Source organism: Moschus berezovskii, chromosome 10 (genome assembly GCF_049115385.1).
Source record: "Moschus berezovskii isolate FMDL1 chromosome 10, NW_MosBer_1.0, whole genome shotgun sequence".
Classification (NCBI taxonomy): domain Eukaryota; kingdom Metazoa; phylum Chordata; class Mammalia; order Artiodactyla; family Moschidae; genus Moschus; species Moschus berezovskii.
Window position 1 is genome coordinate 32,995,455 of NC_142469.1, and position 17,343 is coordinate 33,012,797.

General features: G+C 37.6%; 1 protein-coding gene across 12 annotated transcripts in view; it reads left to right on the forward strand.

The window, feature by feature from the left end:
* The window catches only part of TRDN (triadin), a 424,466-nt gene that overhangs the window by 346,891 nt on the left and 60,232 nt on the right, over positions 1-17,343 (forward strand). For all 12 annotated transcript variants that reach the window (XM_088840567.1, XM_088840568.1, XM_088840571.1 and 9 more), the window contains one exon: positions 5,449-5,487. In XM_088840567.1, coding sequence (XP_088696693.1) covers positions 5,449-5,487 — 39 coding nt within the window. The remainder of the gene's footprint in view (positions 1-5,448; positions 5,488-17,343) is intronic.

Consider the following 17,343-nt stretch of genomic DNA (forward strand, 5'->3'; position numbering starts at 1 on the left):
CTATAAGATGTAGTATGTGGCTTTCTGTGTAGTTTTTTGTGTGTGAGATATTTAAAAACATTCATTCTGTCTATGTCAACGTTAGTTATAGAAGTGTGCTTGTATGTTAGTTCTTCAGTTGTGTCTAAATCTTTGCAACCCCATTCTGCCCATGGTTTTCTCCAGATAAGAATACTGGAACCCATTCCCGTCTTCAGGGGATCTTCCTGACCCAGGGATTGATCCCAGGTCTCCTTCATTGCAGGCAGATTCTTTACTGTCTGAGCCACCAGGGGAACCCATAGCAGTGTGCTTACAAATGCTTCATATTTTGGAGTTGGAAAAAATCAGTATTCAGAGACCAGTTTTTCCACTTACTAGGGAGTACATACACAGACAAGTATTAAGCCTCAAAGTTATTATCTGTAGGCCTCAATATTATGATCTGTAAAGTAGATGTAATATTAGGTTTATATTTAGGTTTGTATGTTCATTCATACAACAAATATTTATTGATCCCTAGTCTGTGCAAGGAGAAGGCAATGGCAAGCCACTCCAGTACTATTGCCTAGAAAATCGCATGGATGGAGGAACCTGGTAGGCTGCAGTCCGTGGGATCGCTAAGGGTCGGACACAACTGAGCGACTTCACTTTCACTTTTCACTTTCACACACTGGGGAAGGAAATGGCAACCCACTCCAGTGTTCTTGCCTGGAGAGTCCCATGGAAGGGGGAGCCTGGTGGGCTTCCGTCTATGGGGTCGCACAGAGTCAGACACGACTGAAGTGACTCAGCAGCAGCAGCAGTCTGTGCAAAGCACTGATCTAGGCACTATCATATAACAGATAAAATGGAAAATCACCCCAGGACTCAAGAAGTTTGTATTCTACTGTGGTTAGAGAGCGAATAAGTATTTATGAATATTTAACATAAATATTTACATGAATATTTAACATTATTTAAATAAATTTTAGATAATGCATATAATACACTTACTGAGTGCCATGTAGAATATACAAAACATCATTGGTTGCAAAACCAGGAATTATTATTATTATATTTTATTGCACATATAAAGCTCCTTTGTGCTGAAGAAGCAAATAATTGTGTGTTAATGATAAATTGTTTTATTGTGTGATAATGATAAAAAAGATTGGGAAAAAAAGAGTAGTAGCATTCAGCTTCTAACTTGCAAAGTATTTAAAAAGGAGACATTTGAAAAAGAATACACATTCTTGGGATTTATACTTTCGTTTTGATTTGTGAAGACAAAGCAGAGACTCCTAAACAAAGTGGTTTTCCACTGCTGCCCTTTTTTAAACTCAAACATATGCATGTTTAAATTTGGTTGGCCTGCTTCACTTGAGAATGGTGTTGATGACACTGAAAAATCATTAATGAAGCTCCCCTCGCCAGGCCCACCAGCAATTTACATTTCACAAATGAAATCAGCAGCCTGGAAAACTCAGTGCTACATACGAATTGGCAGGCTGTCTGCTTCAACCATTCAGCTTGGGGATTGCTTGATTCCATGTTTCTGCAGTGCTTGTGTGTGAAGCTCAAAAGAAGGGCTCACGTGAAAAATGTTTATGGAAACCAGACATTTTTCTTATATAATAATAATGGTAAAAATGTTTTAGCAGTATAGTTGGGTTGAAAATAAAAGTTCCTATTCTCTCTTTCTAACTTCCAGATCGCAATCTTCAGCACCAATCACTGCCCTTAGTTTCCTGAAACTTCAATGAAACCTTTTGACTAAACTTAAAAAAAAAAAAATGTATATACATATATAGGGCTTTCCCAATGGCTCAGTGGTAAAGAATCTGCCTTCAATGCAGGAGACACGGGTAGACGTGAGTTTAATCCCTGTGTTGGGACAATTCGTGCAGGAGTAAATGGCAACCCATTCCAGTATTCTTGCTGGGAAAATCCCACTGACATCAGAGCCTGGTGGTCTCAGTTCATAGGGTCGCAAAGAGTCAGACATGACTAAGCACACATTATTATAGACATATATATTGTTTTTATCAAACCAGTCAATTCTAAAGGAAATAAACCCTGAATATTCGTTGAAAGGACTGATGCTGAAGCTCCAATACTTTGGCCACACGATGCGAAGAGCCAACTCATTGGAAAAGACCCTGATGCTGAGAAATATTGAAGGCAGGAGGAGAAGGGGATGACAGAGGATGAATTGGTTGGATAGCATCACCAACTCAATGGACATGAGTCTGAGCAAGCTCCGGGAGTTGATAAAGGACAGGGAAGCCTGGCGGTCCATGTGGTCACAAACAGTTGGACACAACTGAGTGACTGAACAATGTATACATAGAGCCAACTCACCGGAAAAGACCCTGATGCTGGGGAAGATTGAAGACAGAAGGAAAAGAGGGGCGGCAGAGGGAGAAAAGGTTAGATAGCTTCACTGACTTAACAGCTATGAGTTTGAATAAACTCTAGGAGATAGTGAAGGACAGGGAAGCCTGGTGTGCTGCAATCCATGGGTTTGCAGAGTTGGACACAACTTAGTGACTGAACAGCAGCAATAAAATATCTCTATGTATGTAAGATATATGTATCTAGTTATCACTTTGATATGACTAAGAACAGGCATCTACATATGACTCAAAGACAAGCTTCAGTAAAAATGCCATCTACAAAACAAGGACACTGAGTAGCCTAATAAAAGAGATGTTCACCTTAGAAATACTCACCTATCAATTCCTGCTTTGCATATTCAAGGGTAAAATCCCAGTTGTGTAAGAACAAAAGAAAATTACCTTGGGAGGTGGTGCAATTTAAGTTCATGAGCATAATTTTAAAATAAGTAAGCTTTTTCTATATGGTACTCTTAATTCTCTGATCAGTTTCACATTATTTTCTCCATTTCAGCAATGACAAAATTGAGACGAGGTTTTAAGTTATGCCCAAGGTAGCAAATGACAGAGAATGAGATGGCTGGATGGCATCACCGACTCTGTGGACATGAGTTTGAGTGAACTCTGGGAGTTGGTGATGGACAAGGAGACCTGGCGTGCTGTGATTCATGGGGTCATGGAGAGTTGGACACTACTGAGCGACTGAACTGAACTGAACTGAACTGAAGGTAGCAAAACTAAATAAATGAGCTTGCTATTAAAGCTAGATTATACATCCAAGAGCCTTCTTTCCACACTTGCCAAGAATTCCTAAGTTGTGAGTTTATCTTGTTAGTGTTTACATGACACCAAAAGTCAGTAGTTCCAGCATCATGAGAAGATCCATAGCCCCTTACGTGTTGAATGATGATAAGACATTTATATATTTGTAACATTTCATGAACAAGGTAGAAGTTGGTTCTGATTGTACTGTGCCCATAGCTGATAAAAATATTCCCCACAACTTCTATTTTTTATAGAAGATCTTTTGACAAGCATCAAGGCTAAAATGATTCCCTTTCAAGATTAGAGTGGCAATGTGATTGACAGGGGAGAAAAACAGGTGTACAGTGAGAAGAAAAACTTTCAAACAGTTCTACATGATGAACAAAATGCCTATGGACCCCATCATAGGACACTGAATTTTTCTTTAACTCTAGAACCATGGGATTAATCAATCAATTTCTTCTAGGACTACAGGTACACAGGAGGGAGCATTTTTTTCTTTTTATGTATTTTTTTTGCTCTATATTTCTTTGCCTGTATTTGTTTTGTTCAGTCATTCATTCAACAATATTTATTGATCATAACACCACCTGTTAGATATTTGACCAAATGCTGATATTTGAGTAGTAAACAAGACACAGCTTGTATCTTATGAAACTTAAAAATCTAATGACAGTATACAGACAATAAACAAAAATTTAATTTTAAAAATATACAACAAAACTTTATATAATATTAAGGCACATCAGTTCAGTTCAGTTCAGTTCAGTTGCTCAGTCCTGTCCAATTCTTTGCTACCCCATGAATCACAGCACGCCAGGCCTCCCTGTCCATCACCAACTCCCGGAGTTCACTCAAACTCACGTCCATCAAGGCGGTGATGCCATCCAGCCATCTCATTCTCTGTCGTCCCCTTCTCCTCCCGCTCCCAATCCCTTCCAGCATCAGAGTCTTTTCCAGTGAGTCACACAGGAAACATTAAAATAGTGTATGGGATTTCCCGGTGGCTCAGAGGGTAAAGCGTCTGCCTGCAATGTGGGAGACCCAGGTTCGATCCCTGGGTCGGGAATTTCCCCTGGAGAAGGAAATGACACCCTCTCCAGTATTCTTGCCTGGAAAATTCCATGGACAGTGGGGCCTGGTAAGCTACAGTCCATGGAATTGCAGAGTTGCACACAACTGAGCAACTCCACTTCTTCCCCAGCTAATGAATATATTAACTGAAAAAGAGAAATATGTGCCAGGGAGTGTGTGTAGACGTGCAATAATAGTGCTGATAATCACTTTTCACAGGATGTGCATTCAAGGGTTACAGGAAGGAGGGTGTAATTCTCTATTACAGACAATTCTGCAATTAAGCAAATGAGCTCTTTTTAAAAAAATTAATAAAAATTATAACTTTAGAAAATATACCCTATTAGGCTAAGCCCTAAATAAAGCCAGTTAGCACTATGCCTGACACAAAATTTATACTCAGTAATAGCCCAACCATGAGCTCAGTTTTTCTGCTGTTTAAAAGGAGGAAAAATTGCAATGTACCAGAACCTTTCCATTAATCAAAACAGTAATTTATGCCAACAAAGGAGAACTCTGAGACTGAGGCAAAATTGTTTAAATAAGGGAAAGGACTTTGAAATATGAAAATATACAATATTACAGTGGTTGGGATAGTGTCATGAAGATAGCTCAAAACACTATGTATTTATCCTATACTTAAGTTAGAATGCAGAGTTTCTAGACAAATGTCATTGTCCTAGGACAGTAAGAAAGGAAAATACTTTATTTTAATGTGTTTATATTATTATACCAAAGTTAAGACATTTTTTATTTTATAAAATTAATAACAAATGTAGTAAAAACAATAATTATACCAGTTCGAAATGATTAAAATGATTAACCACCAGGTGGAGCTCCATGAATTCAATGTATATTTTCAAAAATAGAAAATTGCTTAAATTGGTCAAATTAGGAAAAATTACAACATATTTTTTTCCTGAGCAGTTTTGGCTAATTTCCTTAGCTGCAATGCTAAGAGAATTTATGAAAACATAATAGATGGTTCTTATTGAAGACAGAATGCCAAATTTCTTGATTAGCATACTAAAACTTTTCAGTTTTTAATAGAAATTTAAATCAAAGTACTTTTGCTTAAGTTACTTTATAGTTTATTTCAAATACATAGTCCATTGTATATTGTTTAAAGTATAAAACTATAGTTGAAACTGAGAACAAATGAGAAATATCTATTAAAGCCTGCTTATTATTCCATTTAGTACTAATTTTTTTAAATGCTTATTTTTTTTCTAATTTGTTTGTTTTACCCTAGAACCTGAAATTAAAAAAGATGAAAAGATGTCCAAAGCAGGTAAGGAAACCTTCTAAGATTTACCTTTTAACGTATATTCTGTTTATCATGAACAAGGCTGGTGTTATGATCAGGCTGTGCAAGGCTGAAAACATTGAAAAATACTTGTGTATTTCATGTATTTTCATTGTAATAAGTAATAAACAGATGTATGCTAAAATTAATATGGGTTCTGTTTTCTGGTAGCAGATTTTAGTCGTTTGTCAAAGTATTGGACCTGTTAACATATGCTGTTCCTTATTTTATCTAGTGGGCAACTGAATATTGTTTTCAAAGTGCTAAGGGGACAATCTGAATTTCAGAAGATGTAGCCAGATTGTGACAAATGCCTAAATCTTATAATTGGTTGAACCTTATGGAATCGCCTACACGTAAACATCTTTTACCTAAAAAACAGCAGTTTCATACGGTTTAACATAAAAGTTCAATCATTTTCTCCCTTACTATTTGAATATCCACGTATTTTAGGAGCGGTAATTCATTGCATTACTGACCTTTAATTTGAAAACAGGAATACTTTTAAAAGAGACTTCCTGAAATTTTTTGTGAGAAAAGAAGACAAGAGATTAGCTGATCATTTTTAAGACAGGTGTTAAAAGTTAAAAGAAGGAACATTATAGAATAAAGGACAGGAAGAAAACACTAAAATTCCTGATGAAAACTTCTTTTAATTACAATCTTTCTAGGGCTAACTCCATTCCAAATATTTTATATACTATATGAAGATAAAGATATAAAATATCTATATGAAGATGTTTATGAAGATATTTACACACCTGTATCTACATATGCAAAAGAAGCTTATATGTATATCTCTCCTTACAGTGAAAGTGATACAGTGTACATGCAGACATTTGTATCAGTTCAGTTCAGTTCAGTTGCTCCGTCGTGTCCAACTCTTTGTGACCCCATGAACTGCAGCATGCCAGGCTTCCCTGCCCATCACCAACTCTCACATCCATACGTGACTACTGGAAAAACCATAGCTTTGACTAGATGGACCTTTGTTGGCAAAGTAATGTCTCTGCTTTTTAATATGCTGTCTAGGTTGGTCATAGCTTTCTTCCAAGGAGCACGCATCTTTTAACTCCGCAGTCACCATCTGCAGTGATTTTGGAGCCCAAGAAAATAAAGTGTCACTGTTTCCGTTGTTTCCCCATCTATTTGCCATGAAGTGATGGGAGCAGATGCCATGATCTTAGTTTCTTGAATGTTAAGTTTTAAGGCAGCTTTTTCACTCTCCTCTTTCACTTTCATCAAGAGGCTGTTCACTTTCTGCCAAAGGGTGGTAGTCATATGCATATCTGAGGATACTGATATTTTTTCCGGCAACTTGTGGTTCATCCAGTCCAGAAATTTGTATAATTGGTTTTAAAATATTTGCATATACTCAAGCACAGTTTTACACATTTTAACATACATTTAAGTATTTCTTGCTTCACCATTCCATGTATCAGTTCAGTTCAGTCGCTCAATTGTGTCCAACTCTTTGCAACCCCATGAATCACAGCACGCCAGGCCTCCCTGTCCATCACCAATTCCTGGAGTTCACTCAAACTCTGTCCATCAAGTCGGTGATGCCATCCAGCCATCTCATCCTCTGTTGTCCCCTTCTCCTCCTGCCCACAATCCTTCCCAGCATCAGGGTCTTTTCCAGTGAGTCAACTCTTCGCATGAGGTGGCCAAAGTATTGGAATTTCAGCCTCAGCATCAGTCCTTCCAATGAACACCCAGGATTGATCTCCTTTAGGATGGACTGGTTGGACCTCCTTGCAGTCCAAGGGATTCTCAAGAGTTTTCTCTAACACCACAGTTCAAAAGCATCAATTCTTCGGTGCTCAGCTTTCTTCACAGTCCAACTCTCACATTCAGACATGCCCACTGGAAAAACCATAGCCTTGACTAGACGGACCTTTGTTGGCAAAGTAATGTCTCTGCTTCTTAACATGCTATCTAGGTTGGTCATAACTTTCCTTCCAAGGAGTAAGCGTCTTTTAATTTCATGGCTGCAATCAGCATCTGCAGTGATTTTGGAGCCCAAAAAAATAAAGCCTGACACTGTTTCCACTGTTTCCCCATCTATTTCCCATGAAGTGATGGGATCAGATGCCATGATCTTTGTTTTCTGAATGTTGAGTTTTAAGCCAACTTTTTCACTCTCCTCTTTCACTTTCATCAAGAGGCTTTTGAGTTCCTCTTCACTTTCTGCCATAAGGGTGGTATCATCTGCATATCTGAGTTTATTGATATTTCTCCCGGCAATCTTGATTCCAGCTTGTGCTTCTTCCAGCCCAGCGTTTCTCGTGATGTACTCTGCATATAACTTAAATAAGCTGGTGACAATATACAGCCTTGACGTACTCCTTTTCCTATTTGGAACCAAGTCTGTTGTTCCATGTCCAGCTCTAACTATTGCTTCCTGACCTTCATACAGGTTTCTCAAGAGGCGGGTCAGGTGGTCTGGTATTCCCATCTCTTTCAGAATGTTACACAGTTTATTGTGATCCACACAGTCAAAGGCTTTTGCATAGTCAAATAAAACAAAAATAGTAGTTTTTCTGGAGGTTAAATATTAACCTGAATTATTTTCATTTGTATGAAAAGTGCTGCCAACGTATCAAAAGGAATTAAGTGTTTTTGTATTTTTAATGAATGAACATAATCATATGAGTGACTTTATAGAATCTAAAGGGCTTCCCAGGTGGCACCAGTGGTAAAGACTCCACCTGCCAAGAGATGCAAGAGACACGGTTTGATCCTTGCGTCAGGAAGATCCCCTGGAGAGGGAAATGGCAACTCACTTCAGTATTCTTGCCTGGAGATTCCCATGGACAGAGGAGTCTGGTGGGCCATAGCCCATGTGGTCACAGGCTATCTGAGGGACTAAACCAAAGCATAAAATCTGAAAGTATGCATTCTCTGGATGATAATAGAAAAATGAGCAATTTTAAACAGTGAAAAAAGTGCATGATAAGGACAAAATGATACATTGAATCTTAACATTAAAAGTTATAATTGAGCTTTAGCTATATCTACAAAAAAGGAAAAGCTATGTATAAAAATTGCTCTCCTGTTGCTAGCACGCTTATTGGTGTCAGCCAAAAATTGCTGGTTAGTTAAAAGTTGCATAGTGTCACCCATCCTATAAACAACACTGTATTTTATGGTTTATTTTACTTTTGATATATAATGGAAAAAGTAATATATGCACTGAAGTGCAGTTGCTCAGTCGTATCCAACTCTTTGCAACTGCACGGACTGCAGCACGCCAGGCTTCCCTGTCCATCGCCAACTCCTGGACTTGCTCAAACTCATGTCCATCGGGTTGGTGATGCCATCCAACCATCTCATCCTCTGTCATCCCCTTCTCCTCCTGCCTTCAATCTTTTCCAGCATCAGGGTCTTTTCCAAGAAGTCAGTTCTTTGTATCAGGTACTTTACATTAAATATTTTTCTTTTTTTATATTACATTTATTTTCATCTTCCTAAAAGGAAAGAGAAATCAGAACTAATGACATATTTTATTATAAAACATGATCAATTAACATTTATTAACTACATATATTATGCTAATATCACTGCCATATGTTAAGAACCATGCTAGGTGAAACAAAGTTTAGAAACAATGATGTTTTCCATCCCAATAGACATGAACTATTGAAAGATGGCTCTCAGATAATTAGTTACATTAGTGAAGAGTCTCTAGGAGTTTAGAGAGGGGGCATTCCTATAGTCTATGCTAATCATTGAAACTTCAGGGAGATGATGGATTAAGCTGGGATTTTAGGAGTATGCAAGAGCATCTGAGGCAGGAAGGTGACTATAAAGCATGGTGGAAGCCAACTTTGTAGTAGAAAAACATGAATTTTACTCTCTTGCCACTGGCTAGGGGTGTGACTTAAATTACTTCATGTTTCTGAATTTTAATATCTTATCTGTTGAATAAAGGTCGTTACACTCACCTGGTAGAGTTGTTATTAGAAATAGAATTGGTGTTTTCCATTTGGTTCAGATGCAATAAATGGGAATTATATTCAGGAGTTAGTCAGAGGCAGGGATGAGCATGACTTGAGAAGAGACAGTGAGGAGAGGACCAAGAACCAAAGGAGATTCCAGGGGCCACAGAGGAGCAGAGGATGCCAAGACTGCAGCGGTGATGTGCAGACATGTGAGCGTGGTTCTGGAAATCCAGAAAACTGGAATTAGGAAACCAGCGTGAAAAGTCTGGATGACTAGAAGGAGAATGAGAAGAGAGTCGCATCCTAAGTCTATAATGCCGTGCAGGGTGAGATTCCCCACGAAGAATTCTGAATCATAAATTCAACTCAAGAGCTTTGACAGTAATCTAGTATTGTAAAGGCAAGTGAAATTGATAGGGAGAGAGAGGCAGCAATAAGTGAATTGTTTAAGTATTTTTTTATGGCCATGACTAATATTCTGTGTGGAATTATTAGGGATTAAGTTTTTAAGAATCACAGGACCTAGCAACTCATTGAAAAATACTAAGAGCATCTTGTTATACACCCTTTCAATTATTTGAGTATATACAATCACAGCCACACTCTATAGTATAATTAATATCACTACTTTTGTAAGTGTCAACCTATTTCACAGGAAAAGGCTAGAAATTGATGACATTAGGTATATACATATAACTCCAAGGCCTCAACCTTAAAACGATGGAGAAGGTGATCAAAGGTAGAAGTTGCAGAGGAAATGAAGGTTGGGGGGAGAGAGATGTACTAGCTACACTGGGCAGTAAGGAACTTTCACTTTGATTCCTCACACTGTGTATCCATACGTTTAGAGGTTTGGGGTTAGAAGCCAAAGCTGATAAGGATTTCTTCAAAAAACCGGACTTGGAGAGAAAAGGGAAGAGAATAGAGGGCAGCTCCTTGGAAGAGAAAAAGAACAGGTCAAAAAGGAGTGTGTCACATGGAAGATAGGGATACAGTGTATCAGCATCCTAAAGGCCAGACACTTTCAAGAAAAAGCATCAGTAGAAAAATCAATAGTCCTAATGTCACAGGAAAGTCAAGGGGCTTGATAACTGAGAAAAGCCCTTATATTTAACAAAAATCTGTCATTTTATGACCACTTGAAGAGCATTTTTATTTCTTTATCGACGTATAATTGCTTTATAATGTTGTGTTAGTTTCTGCTGTACAATGAAATGAATCGGCTATGCTTCCCTGGTGGCTCAGTCAGTAAAAAATCTGCCTGCAATGCAGGAGACCCAGGTTCAATCCCTGGTTCAGGAAGATTCCTTGGAAAAGGAAATGGCAATCCACTCCAATATTCTTGCCTGGGAAATCTCATGAACTCCTGGCAGGCTGCAGTCCACGGGGTCGCAAGAGTCAGACATGACTTAGTGACTCAACCTACACCATACATACACATCCCTCCCTCGTGGACCTCGCTTCCACCCTGCCCCCATCCCAGCCATCTGGATCATCACTAGAGAGCATTTTTAGTAGTGGAAGTAGCAAGCAGCTTAGAGGAATTAATAAGAGAATTTATCAGTAATAAGTGGAAGAACACCCCAACCACTTTTTTCAGGAGTTTGCTGTTAAAAGGAGGCAAAATACTATATTCCATCAGGTGGAATCAATGAGCTGTGTTTGTCATTTTCATATTTATGATAGGGTGGAGCATTCTAGGGAAAGGAGGAACATGAAATCCAGAGGGAGACATTAATCCAAGCGAGCTGTCCCAGGTCAAGGGCTGGGATACACAATATAGGTGGAGGGCATTAACTTAATGGTGAGGAGGAAAATATACCCCCCTTCCAGCTTTGAGAAAACATTGAAAGGATAGATTAAATTAAAGCTGAGTGTCCATGAGGATGCTTCTGCTGAGTACTCTTTTGTCCTAAAATCTCTTCTGAAAGGTGACCACTAATGCGTTCACTGCCAAACAAAAGGCACAGTTTTCCTTACTCATATTATACTGACCTTTAGATAATATCTGACCATGTTCATCATCTCTTATTCCTCAAAAAAAAAAAAAATCTTTATTTGGCAGAAACTACATTTAACCAACAGAGTTAAAAATAAAACAGCAACAAAAGATGGCAACATTTTTTAAAACTGAATCAACATTGTAGCAATTATTTATTTTTGACATGGCATACGGGGCTTCCCTCATGACTCAGATGGTAAGGAATCTGACTGCAATGCAGGAGACCTGGGTTTCATCCTTGGGTCAGGAAGATCCCATATTATTAGGCACTAAATTCTTTGGTTTTACCCCCCAGTGAAAATGATGGCAAATAGGACATGCATTTTATTAGGTAAGTGGAGAATAGCTAAATATTCTTTTCAGGAAGCAATAGGCATTAATTATAAGCAGTAATGTAATTAAAAACAAAAAATATTTGCACGAGTAATACTTTTTTATCAGGAAAATTAATATTCATAAAATCTTCAGAGTTCTATTACTGCATTTCTCACTGCCTCATCAACATTTTCACATGCTTAATTTGCTTGAACATCATTTTGTTTAAAAATTGAACTTAGTACCCTTTACATTCTCTTTATTTATTTTTTGTCTCAAAAAATGGAACTCATTGACTTAGAATTCAGTTACACTGACTTAAACGTCTGAGTCATTTACAGCTAGCTTCTCCCTTTTCAGAACCCAACATACAGGTAGATACTAAGTTATATGTCTCTCCTTTTTCCCCTCCTTGTAAGATCCTAGTTCCAGTTCTTATCATCTCTTGCCTGAGGTAAATATACAAACCATGATTTAATCATAGTGTTTCCATCTCCTCCTCAAAGGTCTACCACAAGCCCATGCTAGTTACATTTTCTAAGCGATATCTGTAGGGGCGCAGGGTTAGGTTCATTGCCACTGCATTATGCTGCCCCAAACGTATTTCTTCATGGTGCTTCCATTTGTCCAATCTACTACCACAGCCCCACCACAAAAAAGGTGATTTTAAAAAGATCACCAGTTCTATGAATTTTCATCGATTCAGTGATTTCTCAATATTCTGCTCTCACTTCAACTCCATATCAAAAGCATCTTACCTGTTTACCTTGCCTCCAGTTTTGGCAACTTACTTTTCTCCGCTCTTCTCTATCTGTAAACACACACCATGCAGTTCTCCAGCCTTGGTCTTGTTGTACATGTTTTTCTCTAGCATATCGTGTAATAGCCATGTTTGTGGAATGGATGTCTTCTAACTTTGTGTCTCAGCTCCTGTATTATCTTCGCTGTGAGCTGTGCAGTCTTCTCCTCAAGGGAGACAGAAAGTCACTCAAAAGCCAACACAGCTACAACAGTCACCAAAATTATCCTCATGAAAAGGGAGGCATTAGTTAATTTTTTTTTAATCTATTTTTTACGTATGTCTAGGCTTCGTGGTATAGCGTGTGCAGAGACAGTTTTTTAAATGGGAAAGAGCAACAGAGGCAGGATGACACAGAGAGAGGAGCTCCAGGACAACAGATATGGAGCGATTTACCACTAATCGAAGGCTCCGAGTCTTCCATTCTTTGTTGTTGCTCAGTCGCTCAGTCGTGTCCAGCTCTTTGCGACCCCATGAACTGCAGCACGCGAGCCTCCTCTGTTCTTCACTGTCTTCAGGAGTTTGCCCAAATTCATGTCCATTGAGTCAATCCTACCACCTCATCCTCTGTTGCCCGCTTCTCCTCCTGCCCTCGGTCTTTCCTAGCTTCAGGGTCTTTTACCATGAATTGGCTCTTTACATCAGGTGGCCAAAGTATTGGAGTTTCAGCTTCAACATCAGTCCTTCCAATGAATATTCAGGACTGATTTCCTTTAGGATTGACTGGTTGGATCTCCTTGCAGTCCAAGGGACTCTCAAGAGTCTTCTCCAGCACCACAGTTCAAAAGCATCAATTCTTCAGTGCTCAGCCCTTTTTATGGTCCAACTCTCACATCTGTACATGACTTCCAGAAAAAAAACACATAGCTTATTAAATAGAGTTCTCATCAACCATATATTCCATGCTAATCTAACAGACTTATTGTTAAAATCATGTGACATAATGTATGTGAAAGTGCCCTCAACAGCTATGAAAGCAGAAAAAACCATGATTATCATCTATACCCTTGATATTCAAAGGGTGGTTCACAAAATAACATCAGCATCACCTGGTTGCTTGTTAGAAATGTAGAATCTTCAGTTCAGTTCAGTTCAGTCGCTCAGTCGTGTCCGACTCTCTGCGACCCCATGAACCACAGCACGCCAGGCCTCCCTGTCCATCACCAACTCCCGGAGTTCACTCAAACTCATGTCCACAGAGTCGGTGATGCCATCCAGCCATCTCATTCTCCGTCGTCCCCTTCTCCTCCCGCCCCCAACCTTTCCCAGCATCAGAGTCTTTTCCAGTGAGTCAACTCGTCGCATGAGGTGGCCAAAGTATTGCAGCTTCAGCTTTAGCATCAGTCCCTCCAATGAACATCCAGGATTGATCTCCTTTAGAATGGACTGGTTGGATCTCCTTACAGGACTCTCAAGAGTCTTCTCCAACACCACAGTTCAAAAGCATCGATTCTTCGGTAGAATCTTAGGTCCCATCAATAACTGCTGGATAAGAATTTGGATTTTTAGCAAGTCCCCGAAGTTATTAGTATGTACATTAAAATTTGAGAAAGACTATTATAGAATTCATAGGCATCTATGATTGCTGTTATCTCCAAGAAAGAAATACATCAATCTTCTCTCCATAAACTTAGCTTATGCAAAATGCATACGTGTTTTTGAATGGTTGCTTTCTAACTGGCAACAAGGGCCTCACATTTTCTGAGCACTGGTTGGCTTGTCATCCAGGAAGTGACTAAATAGTCAATCATTCCTTTCCCCCAACACCACACAGGCAAATGGGCACTGCTTGTACATGCACACTCATTTGAGCTTAAATAAATAAACTTAATGATAAATAAATAAATTTTGCTTGAAGGACATGAATGTTAAGGGTAAGCAGTCTTCTTATTTTACCAGCTGGCTAAGATGTTGGTACAATGGGTGAATGACTCAGTCAAAGAGAACAGGATGTCCTTATATCTATCAGTTATCAAAGTATCTCTGGCATATATCCTTTAAAGAACTTAGTTCCAATTGGTTACGGTATTAATTTATGTCTATCATAATGTAATATAAATGTATTTCAGTATTTTTTTTAATTTACCATAGTGCAGTAGATCAAAACTAATACATTTTTTTAAAAGTAGTGAAAACATTGTTTTTTAAAAAGAAGAAAAACTAAATGAGAAAGACTAGAAACAATGTTACAGTTAGAACAATGAAGATATGCTACACAAATAATAAATTTATACCCAGGCATTGCTATCTCAAAATGTCCTTTTATTTTTTTCCCACATCAAGAAGACAAAAAATTCTACTGTAAATTCTTGGGGGAGGAGGCAATCATTGTCCTTCAGGTTAAAAAAAAAAGTATTAAAATTATGCTGACAGGGAAACTTAACTAATCACTGATAAGTGGCATTAGTGATAAATACTTTTTAAATATCCCTACAGACAACCATGCAAATGCAGTAGGTCAACCATTGTTCCTACTGTAAACTAATATTTATTGAGTTGTCAGTAGGTATGTGTCATTATAATATTCTGAAAGGGATTGTTACCACAAAGAAATAATAAATCAAGAAAATTGAAATAATTTTTACCATGTAAGTTCAAGGATATTTATTGAATGCCAGCTAATCCAAATCCTGGAAAATGAAAAAATAACCAATATTGGTGGAACACTTAATCAATGAATCAAGAGGATTTAATCATATACATGCATAATATAATCAGTTCTATAAAACCTTGTGATTTAGGTTGCTCAAGTTACAGGCAATGTACTGGAAATAAAAATGAAGTGAACTCCCAGGTTACAAAATTCACAGGTGGGATGACCTAGCTTCTTTCAACATATTAATGATGACCACACTCATATATTCAACTTGATTTCTACGGCAGTGAGCAAATTACTTACAATTTCACAAGGTGTCCTATTCGACTTCAAAGCAACATAAAATATAGTTTATCTTCCTTTTGCCAACACATCACAGATAAATTAGGTTGGCCAAACCTGAACAAACTTTTTGGTCAATTCAACATAATCATTTTCTGCCAAATTTTGAGCCTCAAATACAGTATTGTCATTCTATTCTCAGTAAACATAAATAGAGATGATGGGGGCAGTGGTGGAAAAAAGGTTAGAGTGGCAGTACACCTATTTTGAACTGAAAGCTTAAAGCAATTGTTAGATAAATGTGGACGATACTAACTGATAACAAATTGGGGTAGTAGACTCTATGTTCCCTAGGGCAGGGATTTGTTGGTTTATTTCATTCGTACATGTGTCTGAAATAGTTCCTAGCACTTAGCGAGAATTCAGTAAATGTTTTTGAATGAACAAATGTAGTAAGAGTTTAGTTGTTCAGTTAAATGGACCTGGAAGCCTGTCTCCTAATTTGTTAAAATGAGAAAGTAAGTCCATGAGGGTTACTATAAATGTTACAGTATTTTATTGAAAATGCTTAGCCTGGGTCTGGGCACCTATAAACATTTAATCTGTTAGCTACAAATTACACTAATAAATACATGAGACAATTTTCCAGAGTTAAAATTTGATAATCTTTTAAAAATCTGAGATTTTTTTAAGTGATTGGCTTTCAGATAAGCAATTTTTATTTTGTGGAAAAAAGATATAGCCATTTTCCTGTTTGACCTTTGGATGTTGGCCACTTCTGTATTAAAATCTCTTCTTTTTCATTTATAATAATGACTTGAGTACTGTAGTCTTAAGTTTTTCTGGTGAAATGTATCTTCTAGAGATTGGGAGATGAAATATGTCTTGGCCAATTCAATCAATCAAGCACAGTCCCATTAGTCACTTCTGAATCAATCTGTGACAGGTACGATTTTTCTCAGCTGGTTGAAAGATTCATGCTCCATGAATCCTAGGAAAGGCCTCTCTATCAAGACAAAAAGGAAGAATAATGATGGCTTCATTTAAAATTACTAAACTCTGCTTATGTATTAGTGTAAACAAAGCACCACTAATTAGATATTTCATCTTCTTTAGAGATATTTCTTCAATGGTACATATTTTAGACTCCTTAAAAAGACATAATTTTTAGTTTTTGTGTTTTCTTCAGGAAGACTTTCTTCCTTCTGTAATTTATGGTAATAAAGAAGTGCTCTTTTGGCCCTTTATGTAAAATTTTCACTGAAAATTCTCCTTCCCAATTTCAACCCACTCCAAAAAGTAATTGGGGAAGGTGGTAGTAATGAGATTTGAATTGAGAGCTTTAAGGGTGGCAAAAGCAATTCACTAATGAAGACTTTATTACTTGCCCCAGAGGAAGCTGATGATCTGTTTCTCTAAATTAAAAAAAAAAAACAAAACTCAAGAGCTTTTTAAACACTTGCCTGTTAAGAAGTCAACTCTATTAGAAAGATTTGTAACTCCAGGCTAACTTGTGAGTTACTCAGATAGAATATTACGAAATTTACAAAAAATTCAGTTTTCCCCATGGTAATATATTGCTTAGTTTCTATCTTCTTTGCTATTCTAAAGTATACCAGTTTTATTAATTAATTGAGCCTATCCTCAGTCTCTTTTTGATCCAAAACATCTTAAGAAAGGAAAATGAGACTATTTATGTGGGTATAGTTAAAATTAAATAATGTTAACTACTGTTTCTTCTATTCTCACATCCCTGGTTTCAGAATATAATATTCTAGAGCTCTGGACTGAAATTGATACGACCAATAACTAACATGGCAAAAATAATGGTTCCTTTGAGACCATGCCTGCCAACTTTAAACAGGCCTATCCAAATTCAGACATTTTACTGTGTTCTCACAAA